The 24,673-nt window shown below is 46.7% G+C and overlaps 1 protein-coding gene across 1 annotated transcript; it reads right to left on the reverse strand.

Annotated features, from left to right (window-relative positions):
• Positions 1 to 256: 256 nt before the first annotated feature.
• PRCC (proline rich mitotic checkpoint control factor) lies at positions 257 to 23,897 on the reverse strand. Its single transcript, XM_082668328.1, has 7 exons — positions 23,169 to 23,897; positions 12,635 to 12,682; positions 9,447 to 10,013; positions 7,093 to 7,188; positions 5,031 to 5,174; positions 2,942 to 3,007; positions 257 to 702 (listed from the first exon to the last, which is right to left on the reverse strand). Exons 1-7 carry the CDS (start codon positions 23,637 to 23,639, stop codon positions 616 to 618), a joined length of 1,479 nt encoding a protein of 492 aa, XP_082524454.1. The 5' UTR covers positions 23,640 to 23,897; the 3' UTR covers positions 257 to 615.
• Positions 23,898 to 24,673: the final 776 nt, after the last annotated feature.

The following is a 24,673-nucleotide window of genomic DNA, read 5'->3' on the forward strand; positions in this document are numbered from 1 at the left end:
TTTCCATATTTGGGATCACAGGCCCCTGTCCCATACAAAATTGTTGGTACAATTCCTAGAGTCTTCAATGGCCATGACCCCAGTTTAGATGGTGAGTACTCAGAAAAGATGCAAAGTAATCATAAGGCAGCTCACGATAGTTTGGAGGTTGCTTTACACAAAGTAAATATTGAGATCCAAAGACAGGATAACAAATGAGAAGGGTCCAAAAAAAGAGACCTCACTTAAAAGTAGGAAAGGGTCAGGGCAGGCAGCATCTGTCAGACTGAATGTTTTATTTCAACAGACATCCCTGGTTTAAAAAAAAAAAAAAAAAAAAAGATGGAGGGGTTCAACATTTCGTCACACCCAACAGAGAGCAAAACTCCCATCCAAGAACTCAGAACCCCTTCTGAGGCATCACTTGAGTCTCTGCTAGCTCCAAGACAGAAAGGAGCTGAATTTTCTAACTTTTGTTAAGAAAAATCTATCAAATATGTTCATTCTCGCAGAGGCGAGGGCTGGGTCCTCAGGGAAGGAGATCCTGGGCTTGGAACAGCTGGGGTCCCAGAGACGAAGCTGGGGGCCCGGCCAGCTGGGCAGCAGGAGATCCAGGGGGCAGTCAGGTCCACAGCCCTAGAATCCATATTTGGCTTGGGTCTGCCGGCGGCTGAGCTTGTTCTCCGACCAGGTGTTCTTCAGTTCCAGCTCCCGCTCCTTAGCCTATGCGAGGAAGAAGGGGCAGGGGAGAGTCACACTAAGGTTCTGAGAAATATTTTTCTTTTGCCTCTGTGCACTTCCCAATTTAAGTCTTTCTCCCGGGCTTCCCTGGTGGCGCAGTGGTTGAGAATCTTCCTGCTAATGCAGGGGACACAGGTTCAAGCTCTGGTCTGCGAGGATCCCACATGCCGCGGAGCAACTAGGCCCATGAGCCACAACTACTGAGGCTGCGCGTCTGGAGCCTGTGCTCTGCAATAAGAGAGGCCGCAATAGTGAGAGGCCCACACACCGTGATGAAGAGTGGCCCCCGCTTGCCACAACTAGAGAAAGCCCTCGCAAAGAAACGAAGACCCAACACAGCAAAAATAAATTAAAAAAAAAAAATTAATAAACTCCTACCCCCAACATCTTTTTTTTCACTTATTTCATTTAATAATATTGGTATGTATATTTAGAATAGTGTTACATAAAATATTTTAAAAAATAAAAAATAGAGCCTTTCTCCCATCAAAACAATTAGGTGGAAAAAGCAAATCCCTTGAAAGATTTAATTTTCCCTTATTCAAGCAGAAGGGGAAGACCCTGAGAAAGCAAAGAAAAACCATCTCTTTGGGGAGCTAATAGGGTTTAAGCAGAATAAAGACTCAAGAATCCTGGTCCTTCATCAGCTAGAATTAAAACTGAGATGCTCAAGTGGGAAATGGACAAATGAGAAACTGAATCTGGCATCTGAAAGAAAGACAACTGGCTACCTTGGATACCTAACTAGCCAAGTGGGAGAGGACAGCCTCAAAGACTTGGACAGGTCAAAACAGGACACCAACCAATAATAACTTAGTCTGGAGCCACAGTTTGCTGTTGTGTTGAATACAGTGTATATGGTACCCCAGAAATTCACACCACTTTCAAGTATAAACTGAAGCTGTGAAAAATTGACTGGAAGGAACTAGAATTAATGCTTTCTCCTTCTGACTGCAACAACTCCTGGCTCTACATTGCATTCTGGGAAGGTACAAGCGCCACCCTAGAAATGGGGCTCCTCAACCCCACTCCCACAAGCTAGCTGATACCTGCTCATTTCCCCTGGAATGGGGTGGGGTGCTAAGGGTTTGGGTTTAAAAAAAGACCCTACAGGGGAGCAGCTAGCAAAAACAAATAATTAAAAAATAAATTTAAAACAATTTTGAAAGACCCTACCCTCAAATTCTTTCCCTACAAACAATAAGACAGGGTAAGGGTACAAAGGAGTCTCTGAAAAGGAATGTGAAAATATGATAAGAACAACGAAAGCAAGTTTTGCCACGGAAATCACCAACCAGCATATACACTCCCCAGGGAAATGGCCAGGAAAGAGTCTTATTCCTGTCTGCACCCTTGACAGCATTTAGTACAGTAGGTCTCGAAAAGATATTCAGTGATTCAGTGAATATTTGAAAGCTGCCAGGTCCTATCAAATAAATACCAAGACATATTCTCATTCCAGAAGATATTCTGGATTATCTGTAATTTTGAATTATTTGCAATGATGTTTCCTGCCACAGAAATGGAGAACATAAATAAAACCAACTTCCTCACGAGGTGGATGTTTTGCTAAAAGTTGGTGAACCAATTTTTCTTTAAAGTTTTTTTTAATTTTTTAAAATTTATTTATTGGCTGCATTGGGTTTTCATTGCGGTGGGCGGGCTTCTCACTGCAGTGGCTTCTCTTGTTGCGGAGCGCGGGCTCTAGGCGCACGGGCTTCAGTAGTTGTGGCATGTAGGCTCAGAAGTTGTGGCTCGCAGGCTCTAGAGTGCAGGCTCAGTAGTTGTGGCGCACGGGCTTAGTTGCTCTGCAGCATGTGGGATCTTCCCAGACCAGGGCTCGAACCCATGTCCCCTGCATTGGCAGGTGGATTCTTAACTACTGCGCAACCAGGTAAGTCCCTAAAGTTTTTTAAATTATCAGATAAACTTGCTATTTGAAAGAACCCTGTGATAAACCATTTCACTCCCCTCTTACCTTTATGCTTTGAATATCTGAATTTTCACTTACAGAGTTTATTCCAAGCACCTGTACCTGAGTCTTATCTAAAGTGAGACTGATGCAGAGTAGGAGAATTCTGAAGGACACATCCCCACCTAGTGGCCGTATGGAGAACTGGGGAGGGTGCCTGCTGGAAGTTTCTTAGCCTAGATCTCAGCCTTCAAATCCCCAGGTTTACAGGGATCCTGCCTGGCAGGCCAGGGCCCTCAGCCCTCTCACCTGATGAATAAGATATGTGATCTGGTGTTTCCGCCGCTGCTGGCCTGTTGGCTGCTCACCTTTCTTCTGCAAGGGAAGAAAACAATCATTAACCCACTGAAAGAAAAGTGGAAGTTTCTCACGTGCCCCAATGAGGCAAGGTTGGGCATTAAGAAACCAACTATACACAGCCCAAATCCTAGGGGGGAAAAGTCAGCTTGGAGCTGTTTTTATGTCTGTATACTTACAGTTATTTTTATTAAAGCCATTATGCAAAACTCCCAAGCTCAGACTACTTGCCTAAAATAGCCAGCTAACATCCCCATTAGACTGGAAATCCTATGGGGTCAGGACTGTCTACTACACGTCTTTGGTAAGTAACCCCACCCCACCCCCAGCACCAAGCATGGTGTTCTGCCCACAGTGGGCACTTGATACCAGCTTTACTGCCTGCAGTCAGTCTAAAACAGCTGAAGTGCCAGGGTCCAGGAGACCTTCCTCCCTCCTTTCCTCCCGCCCTCCAGACTCTCTCACCACCCACTCTGCCCATCTCCCCTTTAGGCCCTCTTCATCTCTGTTCACCTCTCCCCAGTCAGGCCAGATGTCTAGCCTATCTCCTACCTACTGCTTACCAAGCTCTCTCCCATCAATCACCTCTGGCTGAAACCCCAGTCCCTCATTCTAGTAACTGCCAACAAACAACTTCCCTGGAATTAGATTTTCGCCATCACCCCACCTCTCTCCAATCTTCCAGCCTCCACCCGTAACTGCACTGAACCCCTAACCAAACTTTGATGCAAATGATTTACTGTCAAAGTCTATATTGGTCTGGGCTTTCATTCTACGGTTTTTCTGTCCTCTGCCAGTCTTGTCTCAGACTAGAAGCTTCCTAATCAGCCTCACCCAACTCCCAAAACTCCTCTCTGGAGTCTCCTCAGCACTTATGTAATCAATTTGCACCATAATCATTTACACTCAAGTGTCCTTAAATCTCTTTTTCTCAACTACACTGTAAACCCCTCAAGGACAGGAACTGTATCTTTCTCTCCTTTTTTTTCAATCTAGCTCAATACAATGAGATGATGGAAAAAAACCTCAGACCTGGGAAAACAGCAAACTCCAATTCCTTGATGCTATTTAATATCATTTAATATGACAGTTAAAGATGACAAACATAAAACATCCAGCTCCATTCCTGGCCCACAGTGAGCACTGACAACAGTAGCTATTACTATGTGATGATGCTTCTCGACCCACAGTTAGTAGAGCATGCTCTCCTAAGTGGTTTTTCCAGTAAACAATGATGGATCTATGCTGATCTAACCACAATCCTTTGCTCTGTCCTGTATGGCCGCCAACATTCAGTTAAAACAAATGGCTGGGGCTCAGATGGCCATCTGTGGCCACAGAACAAAGCAAAGAAAATGGATAGAGAAGGGAATAAAATGCCCGACCTTGGCCTTACTGGTGCTCGGCTAGAATCCAGGGTTCCCCACATTTTCCCCCCTGTGGCAGGCTCATAAATGTCCACATTTGCTGTACTCAGCTACTAGGTGAAGAGATGTTCATCATACTGACTGAAGAAAACTAGCAGAGAGAAGGTAGGAGTGTGGTGTGGGAAATGTGAGGCATAAAGCATCTGAAAAGACTACAGCTGGCTACAATAAATAATGGAAAGAAAGGAGAGAGAAGGACATGTACACTCAGCACCTAGGACCCCAGGGCTTCTGAGGCTCTGTTGTGCCCACACCTCACAGATGTGCTGTGCCAGGTCCCAACTTAACAGAATGGAGAGAGGGATATGACTGCAGAGAGAAGGAAGAGCAGCTATGGATCCCGTCCAGCCAGGGAAGGAGCCACACATATCAGAGATCTTCCCAACTGCAGGTTAGGAAAGTGTTTCAACCATCCAATCTCAGTAACCAGACTCCACCACCCAGATGGAGAGCAAAGTGCTGCAAATTCTGAAAGGCGGGAGCTCTATCTGGGAGGCTTGGTGTACACTCCAGTACCAAGGGGAACAGGTGTTTGCTAAAGGTGCTGGGACAGTAACAATGGGGTTTGGGGGTCAGATTTTGCTTTGGCCACCCACTAGACCTTTCCCACTTACTTTGCTGAATGACTTCATGGTTTTCTCTTCTGTCAATGACTTGGTCATCCACTGCTGGGCCCCACTGAGCTGGTCATCACCTTTGATCTCCACAAAGTTGATCTCCTCCCTCCCTCGGTTCCTTTTGCCCTGCAGCCGCTTAAACTGGAAAAGGGGGAAAAAATTCAGGAGTGGGGGGTCTGGGTAGGGGGTCAGGAGATGTCACCAAGGATCCAGAGTTTATGGAATGGTTTTGGGCCTCCCCAATTCCATTGCACCCTTAATTCTCTCTATGCAGTATGTCCTTTCACCGTGCCACCTACCAAGTGGCCTTAAAGCCAGGTGAAAGGCTACTTCTCAGAGGTTCTCCTGGCCTCAGGGAAAGGAAGGCCAAAATGTATTCCCAAACATAAGCGAGTGCAGAGAATCACTGATATGAATTTGTATTCAAATTATTTATAAATTGTATCTGCCTAAAAGGACTGCATACTATTTTCAAATTAACGGTACAAAAAAAAAAAATTTTAGGATTTCTCTTCTAAAAATTGGTTCTTTTAACATGTCTGTTCCTTCGCATTGGTTCAGTATCACCAAATCAGCAGACCGCACGACAGACCAGACATGAGAGAAGGAGAACGTAGAGATGGGGAGAGAGGAAGCCTCAAAAAAAGACCTGGCAAATTTTCTAGGAGACTGCTACTCTTTCCTCCTCAAAAAAAAAAAAAAAAAAAAAAAAATCACACCACAAGTCACCAGGAGATATGCCTAGAAGGAGTGTGAGCAAAGGGGAATTAAATTCAATAACACTCGGAAACCTGCAATGAAACCCAGGTTGTGGTCTGAGCATTAGCAAGGCCTCCTGGGGTCACTCTACCCATAAGAAGCTGACTTTTGCCACTGGATGAGCTCTCTGCTGCCTCCTAGGCTTAAAACAAAAAGGGCCTAACTACTGAACTTGTCAAGGAGGATATACACAGGGAGGTGGATGAACACAGTATTAACCACAGGCAGAAGTTTGCAAAGGGATGCACATCTTTCTGTGAAAAGGTGAGATGAAAATTATTTTTATAAGAACTTGCATGCAAAGAGGTAGAATCCCCAATTTCTCCAACACACTCCTAATAGGCTGTGACCTCCCTACAGATGGAATACTTTATCTCCTGAACATGACCAGATGGCCGCAGGACATGGGGTTTTCATCTTCCCTTGTGCTGAGTTGGGGAAAAGCTCAGCAGCAGGGAACACAGTGATGTGAAACACAGGGTTATTTACTGTGGCTGCTGTTCCCTCCCCAAATCCACTCTCCTTGTCTCCGTTAGTATGAATGAACCCAACACTTCGGCTAGGCATATTACCACCCAGCGAAAAGACTCCATTTCCTTGCAACTAGATATGGCCATGTGACCAGGTTCTAGGCAGTAAGACAGAAGGGGAAGTGTTCTTAGAAACTTTCAGGAAGTCTCCTAAAAGGGGAGATGACTTTCTTTCTCTACTCTGCTGCCTGGTAGGCAGTAATGATGGCAGTGGACTTAGCTACATTCTTAATCTTTTTTTTTTTTTTTTTTGCGGTACGCGGGCCTCTCACTGTTGTGGCCTCTCCCATTGCGGAGCACAGGCTCCGGACGCGCAGCTCAGCGGCCATGGCTCACGGGCCTAGCCTCTCCGCGGCATGTGGGATCCTCCCGGACCGGGGCACGAACCCGTGTCCCCTGCATCAGCAGGCGGACTCCCAATCACTGCGCCACCAGGGAAGCCCCATTCTTATTCTTACCACTCACCCTAAGAATAAAGGCCACAACCTAGGGATGGGCAAAGTAATGATCAGAAGGGGACTGGACTCCTGACAGCTTTGTGGAGCTGCCATACCAGCCTTCGCCTGCCTACCTCTAGCCTTCTTTTATGAAGAAAAAAGTTAACTTCCCTTACATAAGCCAGTATTCCTTGAAGTTTCTCAATTATATGTTGCCAAACCTAATCCTAAGTGAATGTAGTTTAAAAAAAAAAGAAAGAATTTCCTTTAGCTTCAGATTTGAAACCTGGTGACCAGGGGTTAAAGATGGTCACTTGTGCTTTGTTAACTTACTGCTTCGTCATCGATGAAGGAGGCATCTGGGGCAATTTCCTGTGGGGGGACCAGAGTTGGGTCCTGTGCGGGATAGTAGCCACCACTGTAATAATCCTGCAGTCAAGGAGGGAAAAAAACACACCAACTGAGGGCACAGTGGAGAGGGGACAAAGAAAACCCTCATCAAAGAGGCAGTGGTGACACCCACACCCACACTACAGACCCTCAAATGGACCAGTAAAAGCACAGATCCTAAGGACCTACCCTATAACTCAAGAACCACACTTTCTTCTCATCTGCACCATCCAGACGGATATTTTTTAGGGAAGAGAGGTAAGAAATAAAGACGTTCTCTCTGGCTTCAATTTACCCCCTGCTCCCCTGGCCGCTTCCCAAGAGTGGTTCCCACTCCTGACCTCTACTGCGCCTCAGCCCTGCTCCTGCTCGTAAGACCCCAGCAGAATCCAGTGTGAGCAGAGGTGAGAGGTGTGAGGCATGCCATTCACGCTCCTCGTCCTATCTAGCACCCTGGACACAGGAGATCACCGAAACAGGCAGGGAGGTTGCAGATCTCGGATAAAAATCAACCCCTACAAGGGTGGTATGGAATTTACAAAGCTGGGAACAAACCAGGTTTGAAACCAGGTTTGCATTACCAGATTTTCAGTTCAGGAATTGATGATTTCCCTTTAGAGGTGAGCTGTCCAGATGTTGTTATGGACCCTAGAGGAAGAGGGGTGAAGGCAAGGGCAAGGCCCCTACTGTGGCCGAGTCAGGCAGCCACAGGGCTGAGAAACTGTTTCCTCCCTGCCTGCACTTTTTCCTAATTCTTCCACCTTTGCCCAGAACTCCAAGAAATGCTCCTCTAAAAACATTCACTTTATAGTGAGCTATAAAGGTTTAATTCTGAATACAAATAATACATAAAAACCCAGAGTAATTAATTTTCATTAAAAGTATTGATAATAACATACATTTAAATTGCAGGGCCCCCTAGTGTATTTAAAGTGCTTTAATTTGCACAGATTACCCCAATAATGTTCGTAACTGCATACAGAATTCCAACTGATACTCATTTGCTGGATGTAAACTAGTGGTTTCTTAGATTTTTTTTTCTTTTCTCCTGCTAAAGAGATCAAAACACTCATGTTCCTCCTTCCTTCTAACAACCTTGAGGGGGAGATGCATTGTCCCTGATCAGCCTACAGGATACAACAAGGTTTAACGGCAAATAGTTCTCAAGGTCTTTGATCAGAACAGAGTGCCTTCAAAGCCCACTGCCTAGACTGTAGATAAGATTAACACTGACCATTCAGAGAATCACAGTGGCTGAAGAAGACTGAAGTCTTGAAACCATCGCATGCTGGCAGGAAAACTTCCTACAGCTGCCCAGCCACAGGACCGGCCAGAGGCCTCTGTTCCACCTCCACCACTGCCGTGAGTCCCCGAACTCCTGGGAGCCCTCTCCATCTCAGGAAGCTCTGACCACTGGAAAAGTCTTTCTTAAACCTATTTACAACCTGGCCTCATATATTCTCACTCTCTGAGGCCACATAGAACAATTTAAACCGCTCTTCCAAATAACATTTGAATAAAAAGTTATCATAACCATTTACTGAGCATTTGCTATGTTCCAGGCAGCACGCTAAACCAATGTAATTCTACCTAACAACCCTGAAGTTGCTAGTATTCTTCCCATTTTAGAGCTGAGAAATCTGAGACTCAGAGAGGCAGTTAAGTAATAGACTCACATAGTTTGAGATTCAAACTCCAAACCACCCTCAAACCCCATTCTCTATCTCTGCCCAAACTATGGTCCTCCAGCATCTTCTTTCCAGGGACTTGCCTCAGTCCCTTCAACTTCCTGTGACTCAGTCGAGGCCTCTCACCATTCTCCTTATTCCCTTTTGCATTCGACTCTCCAGATTCCCTCCTGTCCTCCACAGTCCCTCCTCTCCCTTGCAGTCCTCCTCAGCACTCCCCGCCTCCAGAACTCTTCTTGGACTCACTGCTGTCTAGGAGTCTATGCCACAGTTCACTTATCCTCCTCACTCACATCTGCAGAAGCTACCTGGGATCTCTAAGACTAGAGACTGCTCCTCTTCCACTTTCTCCCTATACCTTTCATCAGCTCCTACAATGACATTTTGTTTTCAGAATAAACGGGTCAATTATGTTTCAACCTATCAGACTACAAGACTTAGCATAAAGGCAGTATGTTTTGAGGCCTGACAGGTACAGGAAAACCAAGACACCAGAAGATGCATTAATTCAGCCAAAGTGATGCCACAGAGCCCGTATCACTGGCTCAAAGCTCTCCTGACGGCCGTACTCCAACATTCCCTGGCCTGCCCTCCATGCCTCTTACCCACCTGATAGTAAGCACCAGCGGCATTGGCATCGCCATACGTGGAAAACTGATTGTAGCTGTAGTCATCCCCAGGCTTAGGCATCCAAGGGGCCCCACTTGAGCCTGCTGCCATCTTGAACTCTAAGGGGGCATTGGCTGCATCGTCCTGGAAGGCCGGCTCTGGTTCCGTGCCTGGAGGCAACTCTTCAGGGACAGTGGGAATGGGGTAAGGGTATGGCTCAACTCCAGGCGGCTCGGCCTTCTCAGGGAGGGAGAAAAAGTTCTCAGGGGCTACTTCCTCATCACTATCGTCCTCTTCCTGCGTGATCTGCTTCGTCACCTGCAGGGCAGCACTCTTGGCAGCAGCCTTGATAGCAGAGGGCGATGGAGTGGTGGTTGTGGTGCCCACAACAGGGGCGAGAGAAGAGGGCTTTGTCTTAGAAGCTTGTCTGGAGGGCTTAGTGTCAGAGGAGCCATCCGAGGGTTTCCGGGAGAAGGCATGGGGCAGGAGCAACCTGTTAGTCTCTTTCACAGTCAGGTTTTTAGGTTGGGGAAGCAAGGCGGACAAACCAGTCCCCTCACTGGATCCCTGGTGAGCCCAGGTTTGGGTAAGGAGGGAAGAAAGATGACAAGTGAGATGTTATGATACATACTACTGACATTAAGAACAAGCATTACAGATATGTGCTCTAGCCTAAAATATTACCAGCCCTGTTTCCGTCTAACCTCGGACCACTAACGTCATCCAAACTGGACTTGACTCCTCCTACCTCAGGCCATTCTGCTGTCCGCTTCTCCCAAGGTAAGATGTCATCCCTGTTTTCCTCATCCATCTCAACCCAGCTCCACTTCCCTCTCCCACAAAGCCTTCCCTGACTCTGATTTTTTTGCAAATATGATAAATACATTTGGCAAATACATCATCCTTCTTCGCAAAAAGCCCAGGGCTCTCTCCAGCTGATCACTGAACCTCTATGTCCTAACGGTTCCTCTTAACATGGGACTACTCCCTGCTTCCTTTGGATTGCCACTCAAAGTCAAGAGCAAGCCTATGTCCGAAAAAGATATTCATACATACCGCCAGAAGTTCCCTCCCCGACCCAAGAAAAGACGGGGTATATTCAGCTTGCTTACGCCAGAGTCATGCATTTAACTTATCAATTTGTAAGCTAATTGGCTCAGCCTATCCAGTGTTCCTCAGCCCAACCAGAGTTGCTATTATTCATAAGAATCTCTGGGATTCTGCTTTCCATGTGCTACAGGTCCAGCTTGGCCTAACTGCAGGGCTGAGGGAGGTGTCAGTCTGAAAAAGGAGAATGGAACAAGGTCATTGTGTCACCGTCCTGGAGTACCCATGTACTTCAGCTCTCTCAGCCAAGAAATGCCCAGAATGAGTAAAATAAGACTTCTGAGTCAAGCAGGCCAGGCAGAACTGTTCATCCAGAAAATGGGCTCTTCTCCCTGCTGTCTGTGTTCACAGATTTGGGTCATTTCAGCCTGGTAGACCCCAGAGGCTCAGGTTCATAAAAAGCAAACTGAGGTGGCCGGTGGAGCACATCCTCAGGCTACCTTCAAAGTGTCTGACTTCTCAGATACATCTGGGATCATGGCTACATCCCTGGGCAGTGCTGGGTCCATACTCTGCCTTAATAGCTCAGAGTTTCTCTATGCACTCATCTCTTCCTACCATCTGGAAGACTGCTTTTTACTCCTGGGGTGCCTTCTGAGCCAGTGTCCTCTCATCTCTTCAGTTGCCAGTCCACGTCCTCCAGGAAGCCATTCTGATAACAGAGAACAACTGGCTTCATTCAGTCTCAGCAAGTCAGTATCTTCCATGATTCCTCCTCCATCACCCACTACAAATATGGACACAAAATCACTCTCACTAGTTATCTTTCTAACTTTCACATGACTTTGTCCTTCTAACACCTCCCAGCCATGGAAGTGACACCTTAACAGAGTCAGGGGAAGGAGCAACTTCAGCATCATATACCTAAATCATGAGACAGCAACCTTATAAAGGCAGAACTGTTTTTGTTTTTTTGGCTGTGTTGGGTCTTCGTTGCTGCACGCCGGCTTTCTCTAGTTGCGACAAACGGGGGCTACTCTTCGTTGTGGTGCACAGGTTTCTCATTGCAGTGGCTTCTCTTGTTGCGGAGCACGGGCTCTAGGCGCGCAGGCCTCAGTAGTTGTGGCTCGCAGGCCCCAGGAGTTGTGGCTCTCAGGCCCCAGGAGTTGTGGCTCACAGGCCCTAGAGTGCAGGCTCAGTAGTTGCGGTGCACGGGCTTAGCTGCTCCGCGGCATGTGGCATCTTCCGGGACCAGGGATCGAACCCGTGCCCCCTGCACTGGCAGGCAGATTCTTAACCACTACGCCGCCCCCAGGGAAGTCTCAAGGCAGAACTGCTTTTGCTCTTCCTGAGGCATATAATCAACATGAGGTCAGAGAATGTATAAATCACCGAGTGTGGAGCTGAACAGGAAGAAACTTCTGGGAGCCAGAATAAAGGCACGGGGACAAGGGGAAACAGGAAACAGCAGCAAGATCATCTCCCGACACTGTCTGGTTAAGGACTTCTGGTCTTGATGACAGAGCAGCAGCCAAATGCAGCAGGTAAGAGCTTGGACTCTACAGTCAGACTGCCTCAGTCTGAACCCCAGCTCTGTCCCCACTAGTTGTCTGACCTCGGGCAAGTTCCTTAAGCTCTCGTTTTCCTTGTATGTAACACGGGGATGATAATAACGCTATGACTTAGGCACTATTAGGAGGATTAAATCAGTTAAACACTGGTACAGCACTTAGTGCCTGGTAAGTGCTATTTAAGTGTTTCTTTTCCAGGTTAAAAATGAGACAGGGAGAAGATGGATAATTTTAAAGTTCAGATGTTCCATAACAACATTTTGACCAATCCATTTATTCTACCGTTCCTAAATAATCCTTTTACCTGAAATGTAATGAATCAAATTGAGTTCCAATTCATCTCCCTACCACGCCTGTCCTCTAGGAGAGACGCCAGTGCGCTGAAGCCAGGGAGCAGCGAGGAGAGGGTAGAGAAGCACGAGGTCTGATGTTATCAGGAAAACAAAACTATACCCAACAGGCAGTCGTCCAATACTTGCATTTGCTCTACGCCTGACCTGGAAATTTCCCATCTTTCAGGAAGCAATATGGGAAGAGAAGAAATGGCTTCTATTACATCACAAAGCTTACCTGAAGGACAGTTTTCTTCTTTGTGGGTTCATCTTCCTCGGAATCTGACTAAGAGAAAAAGAAACGGAATAAGGCCTCACTGTTTAAGGACAGTGGAGAAGTACCCACATTAAATGAAGCACAAATAAAGGACTGGACAACAGGGGCCATCATCCTGTCCGAGCCCCTCCTCTGTATGCGAGATGCACCCCCCAGAACCAGCCAAAAAGCAGAGCTTCCTTCCTGCTCTCAAACGGCTTCAGAGAACAAGGTATGCGTTGACCACCCCCGGTCACTCATTCCCATACCTCCAGACCTGTTGCACAGCCTTCTTAGCATCCATTTCTAGTCCTTTAAATTAAGACTACTTCCTCCCATTCAGTCTTTGGTGGAAAGAAAAAGCTACACCCATTCTTCTTCCTATAAATCTGTCCACTAGAAGATGAATGGGATTTGGCCCACAATCTCACCCAATCTCAGTTTCACTTCTAAAACCACTTATATAGACAACGTAACCACAGGGCTGGGGAACTCCAGTGGGATTAAGTGGTATGTTAACTACTCTTCTATGAGGTATTAAAGGTCAAAGCCATTGGAGAAATCCATTCCCTCTCGAAGTATGATCTATTGTCTGCCAGACAGAGTTGTTTGTGTCCAGGAAGAAGGCGAGCAAATGATGACTGTGAGAATTTGGAGCAAGAAGGGAGCTCATCTGTGTCACTCCTCTGACTCATCAGGATTGTTTCTAATACAAGCTCTCACACTAAAAATGTCTAAACTTTTAGCTCAATACCAGTTCCTCAGCATCTCCAACTATCAAAAAGATGCAAGGCATATGAAGAGCAAGCTTTCACATTTTATTTTAAAAAATTAATATCCAAACTGAGAACCTTAAAAGTTTTCCATTTGTTCTTAGCACCTTGGTTTGGGGCATCTGTAAACAAAGGTGATTAGGCAAGAATCTAAGATCCTATTCATCTCCAAGATTCTAAAGAACTCAAATCCTCTGCCTGTCTTTCTCAACTGACCCTCATATCTCACAAGTTCCTTTTGGGGTTTTTTGGAAGTTGTTGTTTTCTATTTTATTTTCATTTATTTATTTTTTTGGCCACACCACATGGCATGCGGGATCTTAGTTTCCCCACCAGGGATCGAACCTACGCCCTCTGCAGTGGAAGCACAGAGTCTTAACCACTAGACCGCCAGGGAAGTCCACAGGTTCCTTTTTGGATTTGTGTGCTACAAGGACTTTTTGATCATCATTACTCAGAACCTACTGTATGCAAGACACTGTGCCAGGCACCGTAGACAGAGTTTCCCAGCTGGTGTCCTATGGCTGGGTTATAGGTACTATGATGATACTGACCCACTCAGCCCACAGGGCATCAGGCAGGGCTTGGAGCAGGTAGAGTCCTGGCCCACTGGTTTCCAGAGGCACAGCCTGTACCACTTCCCCCACTGTGCTTCAAAGATTTTCCTGTGTGCCATGACATGAAAAAAGTCCCTGCCCTCAAGAAACTTACAGTCCAGTTAAGAAGAATGACAAGTACCCAAATAACTGTAATAAAGGCAGTAAAAAGATAAGGGCATCAAGTGTGGTTCCAACATCCCCTCAAAGAATTGGCTGATCCTCCATTTGTGCTTTCTTTCACGTAAGTCCCCCACCTTATTACTCCCTCTCCCCTACCGGAGTCACTGACACCTCTCACTCTCCTGTCAGTCTGCACTCTGTACTTCCTGACTCGAAACTCCTGAAGTCTTTCTGAAGAAGCTCACCTTGCTCTTTTTCACTCTGTGTCCCTAAGTTATTCATTTGTCTGGGGTGGCATCATGCTAACAATGATTCATTTGTGCTTGCTGTGTAAATGTTACATTTTTCACGTGCGTATTCTTCCCTTTACTCTGACAGCCAAGGCCCTATCTTACAGTTCGATATTACCTCACAGTAGTCAGTACACAATGATTTTAATTACTAACTGCTGCCAATTGTAGTATTAAAAAAACCTGTTAAGAGAAATCTGTCTTGGACTTCCCTGGTGGCACAATGGTTAAGAGTCTGCCTGCCAATGCAAGGGACACGGGTTCGAGCCCTGGTCCGGGAAGATCCCACATGCCGCAGAGCAACTAAACCCGTGCACCACAACTACTGAGCCTGTGCTCTACAGCCCGCAAGCCACAACTACTGAGCCCGTGTGCCACAACTACTGAAGCTCACACACCTAGAGACCATGCTCCTCAACAAAGAGAAGCCACCGCAATGAGAAGCCCACGCACTGCAACGAAGAGTAGCTCCCACTCGCCGCAACTAGAGAAAGCCCGTGTGTAGCAATGAAGACCCAACACAGCCAAAGACAAATAAACAAAACAGGGCTTCCCTGGTGGCGCAGTAGTTGAGAGTCCGCCTGCCGATGCAGGGGACACAGGTTTGTGCCCTGGTCTGGGAAGATCCCACATGCCGCGGAGCGGCTGGGCCCGTGAGCCATGGCCACTGAGCCTGCGCGTCCAGAGCCTGTGCTCCGCAACGGGAAAGGCCACAGCAGTGAGAGGCCCGCGTACCACACACAAAAAAATAAATAAAATAATAATAATAAACAAAATAAATAAATATATATTTTTTAAAAAAAGAGAAATCTGTCTTAGTACTTAAATATGGGGGTAAGAGAAAGGGCAGTAAAGGACAGGACAGTCATTTGCTGAGTAGCTACTATGTGTCAGGCAATTTATTCACAAGTTTTTATTCAATCCTGAATAAAATTTCAAGGTAGGCATTGTTATCTCAACTTTACAGGTAAGGAAAATAAGGCTCAGAGAGGTTAAATAATTGCTAGTACACGGCAGAACCGGGACCTGAATCAGTTTAGGCTCCCATGCTTTTGCAGCAACACCTGTCACGTTTTTGCAGCTGAGCTGTGCGTGTCCAGACCTGAGATCCACACTGATCAGATCCCACATGATACAGCCGAGAGCACAAGGCACAACATCAGAAATACAGGTTTATAGCTAGTGGGAAGCAGCCGCATGGCACAGGGATATCGGCTCGGTGCTTTGTGACCGCCTGGAGGGGTGGGATAGGGAGGGTGGGAGGGAGGGAGACCAAGAGGCAAGAGATATGGGAACATATGTATATGTATAACTGATTCACTTTGTTATAAAGCAGAAAGTAACACACCATTGTAAAGCAATTATAGCCCAATAAAGATGTTAAAAAAAAAAAAAGAAATACAGGTTTGAATCTCAGCTTTGCCACTCATTGGCTGGGAGGATCCCCAAAGAGCCATTTAACCCCCCAAGCCTCAGTTAGCAATAATACTTATCCATGTCACAACATTGTTCTAAAGACTGCATGAGCTACTATCCGTGAAAATGTATATAAACTAAAATTCTTAACAGAGTTCAAGGATTACTATTCTCTCTGGTCTGCCAAGATGTCAAACACAACCGAAGAATAAGGCTTAAGCCCCAAACACCCAAGCATTTCTGACCTTTTCTCTCTGTTCCAAACTCCCACTGCCTCAGGGGCTACTGACCATTTCCCTTGTCTTCTGACCGTGAAGACTTTTCTCCTTTCCAGCAGACCACACAGAGCCACCTCACTATGGGGTATACAAGGTTTTCATGAAGTCCCCAGGCACGTTTAAACTTTAACATCTAAGGCAATACGTCCAATGGAAACAATCTGAAAATAAAATTTTATCAAGTTTAAGATGATTACGTTTATAAAATTGTACAAGCATACTTTTATTTCTCAGATCCTGTGACAAACAGAAAGTGGCTACTTTGAAAGTGTAGGCAAACTGTCCCACGGCTAATAGAACTGAAGGCCAGATCAGCTGTGGGAAGAAAATTCAATTTTTCCTTAAATGTCAGATTGTTTCCATTACACTGTCAACCTAAGTTGCTTTATTTTTTCCAACCTAAGTTTAAAAGCGCGTGTGCGCACACACGCACACGCACGCACACACACACAAACTGTACAAAGACTTTAGGAACACCTTATTAATTCTGGATTTAGAGAACTGCTATGGCTACTCACAATCATCCTTCTTTGAACGTTTTGTACTAACCTAATGAACTCCATTATAAACCATCTCAAGATGGGCACAAAATATGACAGACTCCCTAAAACAGAACACTAAGACCCTCAAAAACATGTGCTGGGCCCCTAAACACTTCTTAAGTCATGACTATTCATCTCTGAGCGAGGGGTAAAAATAAATCTTTACCTCTTAAAGCTGGCAAACAGGACTCCGAGACATTCAGTAATCTACCCAGGGCCACAGAGGAAGTCCAGGGCCATTGGGAGGGTGAGGAAATAGAATGAGAACCACCTCTTGCCCCCTGAACTAACTTTAGCCAACTAAAGAGGTTGGAAACACAGGACTCACTGGTTCACTATGAAAAGAGGTCTAGATGCCACTCAAAATACTTCTGGGCATGTGGGGGCCTGAATGAAAACTAACAGGAAGCGAAAGGAAAGCTCAGCAAGAAATTATCCAACTACCTCAAACAAAAAAATAAACTTCGGTTCAGAGTACCGAAAAGGAGGAGATAAATAAGCCAAAAGCTAAGAGATGTGCCACATATCCTCCAGTCACAGGGTAGGGTTGGAGTCGGGGGGATACAGCTGTCTTGGAGCAGTTAAAAGAAAAATTAATTCAGCTTCTATCAGGAACCAGCTAGAAGCAATGGGCTTAGCCTAAATACAGTATTTAACTAAGACACAAGAACTTCCTTGATGGTGAGAGGCACATGAGTATACTGGGTTTTTTCCCCCTTATCATGGTAAAACATATATAACATAAAATTTATCATTTTAACCATTTGTAAATGTACAATTCAGTGGCAGTAAGTACATTCACAATATTGTATAACCATCACCACTATTTCCAGAGCTTTTTCATCATCCCAAATAGAAACTCTGTACCTACTGAACAATAATTCCCTATTGCCCAGCCCCCAGTAACCTCTACTCTACTTTCTATCTCTGGATTTGCCTACTCTAGGTACCTCATATAAATGGAATCATACAATAGGTGTCCTTCTGTGTCCAGCTTATTTTACTTAGCATGATGTCTGCAAAGTCCATCCATGTTGTAGCATGTACCAGATTGCATTCCTTTTTAAGGCTGAATAATATTCCATTGCATATATATACCACACTTTTGTTTATCCACTCATCTGTTGATAAGTTGGGCTGTTGCGCTGTTGCCACCTTTTGGCTACTGGCTACTGTGAGTAGTGCTGCTGTGAACACTGGCATACAAGTATCTGTGTGAGTCCGTTTTCAATTCTTTTCACCTAGGAGTGAAAATGCTGGATCACATGGTAATTCTAATAAACTTTTTGAGGACCTGCCAAACTGTTTTCCACAGGAGTATATTAAATGGAGGCTGTGGAGTCAATTCCTAGAGAATGCTAAAGACCAGCAAATGGTGATCTGAGTGGGTCTGTTTCATTAGACCCAGAAAGAAGGGTGATGCTAGAGATACGGGAGCACCCGGGGCTGGAAGAAGTATGCTGGGCCAGAACAGGCATTCCCGGGTTTTAGAGACACAAACCGGTTGTGTCTCTTAAGAAGAAAGTATTGTATTTCTTCTTGGCCTCATTAGAGCCTGAGCCTCAATGGCCACCACTGTCCTCTCTGTTCCAGCTGCCAAGAGTGACAAGACACACACACCCAGAGACTGCTGAGCAAGAACGGAAACAGACATTTTCCATTAAGCCAGGCCCAGTGGGATCTGCTAATCTATCAGAGCCTCATTCCCCGTGGCAGCCTCCCTCTTATCTTTCCAGGCTCTGGTTCTGACAGACTCCCTCTCCAAAAAAGCAATCACTAGTTGCCAGGGCCAGGAGCCAAGAAGAAAATCAGGGCCCAAGCACAGCCTCTCCTACCCCCAGGCTCCAAACTCTAATCACTTCTACACTCCTCTCTGCTATTATCCCAATTAGCTAGATTCATCAACTTCTCTACCCTTTGGTCTCAAATATGTTCTTACATCTGCCCTTCAGTTAGGACATCATTTTCTCTCCCACTTTTGCACTGCTCATCGTATCACTTTCATAGTTCCGGTTGCTCAAGGTGGTTCTATCTTTTTGGTAGGCACTATGATAGAAAGGAGCAGAACACACCCTGGGTACAAATACGACTTCTGCTACTCCCAAACTGTGTGATTTTAGCTCTGCTCTCTAAATTCCTATCTCCTCACCTGTAAACTAGGGGTAACACTTAGCTTACAGAGTCGCTGAAGTGCCCAGCACCGTCTCGGACACTATGCAAGTGCCCCACAGGTGTTAGGGCGCTCCTCCTTCCCTTTCTATCTAGGGCTAAATCTTAGCTAAATCCACCGCAGTCTACTCTTATATTACTTGGCTAACAGAAATGAGCAAAATTAGTGAACTTGCAATCTCACAGCTTCAAATCTTCCACTACCTGGGTAAACAATCTAAAAGGACGGGTAATACTGATCCAGATAACCCTAAAATTTCTATTTGTGTTGTAATGCACACTATGTGACAGAAAACTCTTACAGCAAACTTATTCTTCTAATTTTGTTTTTTTTGGTATCCTAATTTTAGAAGTCTGCATCCCCTAAGCCCGCACAATCAACAATAAACCACTGTTCAGAAAAAGAACAGTAAAAAGGGAAAAGGAAAGGATGGTTCTCCATTTTATGGGTCATTCCTAATTCTTCACAGAAGTCAAAAGCTGACTGAATTTGATTTTGCAGTGCACCTGGAGAGAGAAATTTGGTACCACCCTGTCCCCGGACTGCAGCTGACTGATGAGCTCACCCAAACCAATCATACCCTCTCCCCTGGAAAACCAGAACTGGGACTGAGATTGTAGGTCAATCTGAGCCAATCACTAAAAGGAAGAAACTAAAAACCAAGGAGGTATGGGTGGCCATCTTTCACCTGCAACAAAAGTTGAGAAGTGGAAACTGGTCTGCAGACAAGGAAGAATGAAGCAAATGTGCAGAGAAGCTGTGTGGGTCTCCGACAGATCTCCAATTCCTGATTCCAGGCCCTTTCCAAGGTACCTCAGTATACTTATGACGCATTTCCATTTCAGCCAGCTAGGAGCGGTTTCTGATACTTGTAACCAATTAAATCTAATCCCCAATCTGCTCAGCCTCTGTATTCCCTAAATGCACCACTACCCTCCCAGCTGCCTGAGCCAAAAGGCAAGGGATCAGCCGGGAATCCTCTCCTTCACCCATGACACCCAATCAATTCCCTAGTCTTAAACCGTCTACCTCAGAAAAAGACCTGGAGCCTCCAGCTCTCTCCAGCCCCCGCTACTCCCTTATCCAGGCCGCCATCATCTTTCACACTCTCTGCCAGTCTTGCTCCCTCCAGATCTTTCAGCACCCTGCGATCAGAGAATTCCTGCTCAGACTTCAAGGGCTCTTCACTACCCTAGAATTATGTACAAAGGCCTTGGCATGGTTTCCAAGGCCCATTATCATCTAGCCTCAGCCTCTTTCTCTCTAGCTTCATCTCTCATCACTGCCCCGCCCACCCATGCGCTCCAGCCATGGTGCCTTACAAAAGGTTCCCCCAAAGCATTTTCATTCTCTCACCTCTGGGCTTTTGTACATTCTGTTCCCCTGCCTGATGTTCTCCTCTCCATCGCCCCTTTCTCTGGCTACCTTCTGCTCATCTGTCTTATCTCTGAAGTTTAGACATCGACTCCTCCTGGAAGCCTCCCCAACCTGTGAACTGGGTTAGTGCCCCAGAGGAGTGCTCCCATGGCACCAGCTCTATCATGGTTCTTCTCTGACTTGACCTAAAATCTATTTCCTTGTCTGTCTCCCCCACATTGACCATAAACTCCTTTTGTGACAGGATCTATCATGTTCACTACTGTACTCTTAGCTCCTGGCACAGAGAAGCAGCTCAATACTGAACGAACAAATGAATGAAAATTCAGAGTAATTATTTCTACTTCAGCACCAAACCCTAAAGGGAAATTATTTAAGGAAACCTAATTCATTCACTCAAATGTTTACTGAGAGCCCAATAAGCACAAGACACAGAGCTTGGAACCACAGGGCCTTAGAACCACAACTATTTCAAAGGCGAAAGTCACCCTCACCTAATCACCTTGGAACTCTCTTAGGCTACACTTCCCAGGAACTATATGTTCAGAAAACAAAAATACTAACTTGAACAGAACAAAAATGGGAAACTGAACCAGCTAAGGGTTAGGATTTGGCTTTATTTTAATTATCCACATCAGGATTCACCTCAGGAATTTAGTAAATTATACTCACAAAGGAGGGACAGTTAGAAGTCCTCAGAGTTTTCTGCCACTTCAGCCAGCCTAAATGGAAGATTCTACAGCCTCTACCAGCACCTTTTTTTTTTTTTTTTTTTTTTTGCGGTACGCAAGCCTCTCACCGTTGTGGCCTCTGTGGTTGCCGAGCACAGGCTCCGGACGCGCAGGCTCAGCGGCCATGGCTCACGGGCCCAACCGCCCCGCAGCATCTTCCCTGAATGGGGCACGAACCTGTGTCCCCTGCATCGGCAGGCGGACTCTCAACCACTGCGCCACCAGGGAAGCCCCCAGCAACTTTTCTTAATGCTACCTTTGCAGACCTAAAAATGAGCCTTTCCACCGTCACTGTGGCGGGTGGAGGGAGGCAGGTTTAAAGTGCCATCTTCCACCAGATGTAACAATTAGGCTGCGAGAAAAGTTGGTGGGAAAATTGTGAAAAGAAAACACCCCAAACAACAAACCTATTTTCCTCTGTCCTACTCAGGGACTTTCCTTTGTTCCAGGTTAAATCAAGACCAAACTAAGTTTCAGTGGAGCAATACAAGCCTTTCTGGGAACCTAAACTTAGAAATGACAAACTCAGGTGAGAAAGAAGGGGGAAACGATATGGAAAAAAGTTTGGAACAGGGCCTCTCTGGTGGCGCAGTGGTTGAGAGTCCACCTGCCGATGCAGGGGACATGGGTTCGTGCCCCGGTCCGGGAAGATCCCACATGCCGCGGAGCGGCTGGGCCCGTGAGCCATGGCCTCTGAGCCTGTGCGTCCGGAGCCGGTGCTCTGCAACGGGAGAGGCCACAACAGTGAGAGGCCCGCGTACAGAAAGAGAAAAAAAAAAAAAAAAAAGTTTGTAACAAGGTAGTAAAGGAGATTCTGGAAACTCCTTCTATAAAGAATCCATATTCATTTGAGTTCATTCACTCAAAATATTTAGGTAGTATTTAGCTTGTGCCAGGCACTGTTTTAACCACCAGGGATATGGCAGCGAATAAAATAAACAATAAGCCTATCTTCATGGAGCTTGTATACAAGCAAAAGGAGAAAGGCAAATAAAATATACAGTATGCTAGACGGTGGTATAGTATTTCAGATGTCAGTGCTACAGAGAAAAATAAAAGTGGGGTGGGGAGGAGCATGTGACAGGAAGTTGCAATTTAAATAGGTCGGCTAGGAAGTCCTCACCGAGAACGTGTCTTTTAAGCCAAGATTTGAAAGAGGTGAGGAAAAGAACATTAATACATGGGGGGGGGGGCGGTGGGGGGGGGAGAAATAGCCTCCAGGCAGAGTCTGAAGAAAAGAAAGGGCAAGAATCAGCTTCTCTCAGAGGGTTACCAAAGGTGAGCCAGGGATTGACCTAATTAACCTTTTAGAAGAGAGAAAATGGAAAGAACTCCAAATAACTGTAAAGTACCTGCCCCTAGGCTGTCTCCTTTATCCCCCAAAGTGCTCACCCCAGAAAAGGCCTTCAATTTTTCTGATACAACATTCAGAAAACGACAAGAGCTTGGTTGCCTCTCTAGGACCCAAATGTCCTAATTCACCTAGGCTTGAGAAATACCTAAACCGTGAAACTGAGGCACAGGCCTGGAGTTCAGATAAACCCTTAATCTTCACTCTGCCCTTTGCCAGGTAAGATCATGCATACTGGACACCTGTTTCTCATCTGTAAAAATAAGAATGTTATCTCCCAGAGTTCTGTGACAATTGAAGGAAAGGGCCAGTGCCTGGTAAACGATCTATACTAACCAAATACTCAATTTCTTCCCTAACTCCCCTCACAGAATCCAGGATTCCTATCCTTTTCGTTCCGAAGCCTGATGCTTTTAAGTTCAGAGGCAAAGGAAAAGGTTAGTCCTGAATGTTCAGCAAGGGCTCAGGAATCCTGTCTCCTGTTACCTAAGGTGCCAGATTTTATGCTGTTCTCAGTATAAGACAGAAAGAGGAAAACACACAAAAACAAAACTGGGCTGCGGTGAAGATGCAACAAGGCGGAGTGGAACCAAGTGTCCCTAGGCCTGGGCCTGTCAGTGCCAGGTGATGGTATATGGCCCTTCTGCAGGCGAATCCAGCTTGAAGAAACCCGCATGGACAAATACCCTAACTCCCCGAAGCCGACAAACTTCAGCTCAATTCATCGCACTGTACCAGGAATCCAGCGGTCCGGAATCAACGGATGCATTTACAGGAGAGAGTCTCGCAATCTCCACAAGTCCCTCCTACAGCTGAGCCCATGCCCAAACCCAATGGGCAGTTTGGGGGTGCCCTCCTCAGATACTCACATCCCCCTTATGCAGCTCTGGCGCCGCAATCTTCACCGGCTCTGTCCTCTTCTTTGGCTTGGGAAGCCCCAGGGGGGGCCCGGCCCCGCCGATATGGGGGGGCAGACTGAGGCCAGGGCCTCTGGGCGAGGGCAGCCCCAATCCCAGCCCCTCCCCAATTCCCGCCGCTTCAGCCGGGCTCACGCCTGGAGGTGGAGGGAAGCCTCCCAAACCGAAGGGCAAGGAGGGAGGAGGCTGGAGCCGGGGGTCTCCGGTGGGTGTGGGCAGCAACAACGGCGGGGGAAAGGCTGGGGCCAGCATCTGGGGGGACGGAGGCAGCAAGGCCGGACCCTTGGGCGCGGGAAGAGAAGCGAACAAGCCCCCTAAAGTGGGCCCAGGTGTAGGGGCTGCCGTCTCCTCCTCCTCCTCCGCCTCCGGCTCAGCCTCATCCGGCTCACTCTCATCGCTGCTGGCGTAAGCAACCAGCGACATGGCGCCTCCCGCCTTTGGGGCGCCCTTGCCGGCAGACGAGGCCTACTTGACACCGGGGATGTCCGGAGGCCTAGTGGGCCCCGCTAGTTAGCGGGGCGGTGAACCAAAAAGCCCGCCTTCTCCGTACTCTAGGGGTAGCCCCGGTAGAGGCCCATGCCCACAGTTGATTTCCACCGAATAAGCCTTCCCTCTCCACTTAGGCTCCTAGTCCCGGGCAACTACACACAGCTAATGGCCGCCGAGTCACTCCACCTCCTCCTCGTCTCACCAATATACGAACTACAACTCCCAGAAAACACTTTGGCCACAGCACCATTCTCCGCCGCAGGGAGCTCAGCGCAAGGCACGGCGGGAGTTGGAGTCCGAGGAAGGATTAAGGGGTGCGGAGAAAGACAGGAGGTAAACCCGCCTCTGACACGAGGACTCCTGGGATGAGTAGTTTTTTTGGTCTCCTGACAATTCCTAGGTAACTACAAGCCCCATCGGTCACCGCGGTAGTCATGGAGACGGATAGGAGAGCATTTCGGTACTTGAAGTTCCCTAAAACAGCTGCCTGGGCGCTAAGATTTATGGGAGACGTAGTGCTCTTAGAAACTGCAAGTGAGGCTGGGAATGAGAGGGAGTCTGGGAAGGTGACGGATTGAGGGAAAATAGCTTAAAGGGAAAGAGGTCTGTAAATGAACTGATGAAGCTTCCGAAGCCACTGAAACCCCTAGTTGGAATAAAACATCCCAAGAAGAGCCAGGGCCCGAGACACCTGTACGGAATTGGGCTGCGAGCCAGAAAGAAGCAAGACTTCAGGCCTAATTAAAAACATCTCAGAGCTGAAATAAATGTGACGTAACAGGGAGTAAGTGATCTCCCTCGCCTTGACCAAGGTGCATATCCAGGAGCACACCTAGCCCTTCCAGCCTGGGTCCTAACCTCTCTCTGCAGTGAGACTGAAAGATGGGCAGGGCCCTGGAAGGCAGAACCTGGTACTTGAGGTTAATCCCTTCCCCTCAGCACAGTGGGTTAAGGGGGCCAGCTACATC

The sequence above is a fragment of the Grampus griseus genome (assembly GCF_964374135.1).
Source record: "Grampus griseus genome assembly, chromosome: 1".
NCBI classification, from domain to species: domain Eukaryota; kingdom Metazoa; phylum Chordata; class Mammalia; order Artiodactyla; family Delphinidae; genus Grampus; species Grampus griseus.

Coding starts and splice junctions, on each gene's coding strand:
- PRCC (XM_082668328.1), bottom strand. CDS start 23,639: ATGTCGCTGGTTGCTTACGCCAGCAGCGATGAGAGTGAGCCGGATGAG. Junction 5,175..7,092: donor CCTTCATCGATGACGAAGCA/GTAAGTTAACAA, acceptor CCCCTTTTCCAG/TTTAAGCGGCTGCAGGGCAA. Junction 703..2,941: donor TCACATATCTTATTCATCAG/GTGAGAGGGCTG, acceptor TTCCTCGCATAG/GCTAAGGAGCGGGAGCTGGA.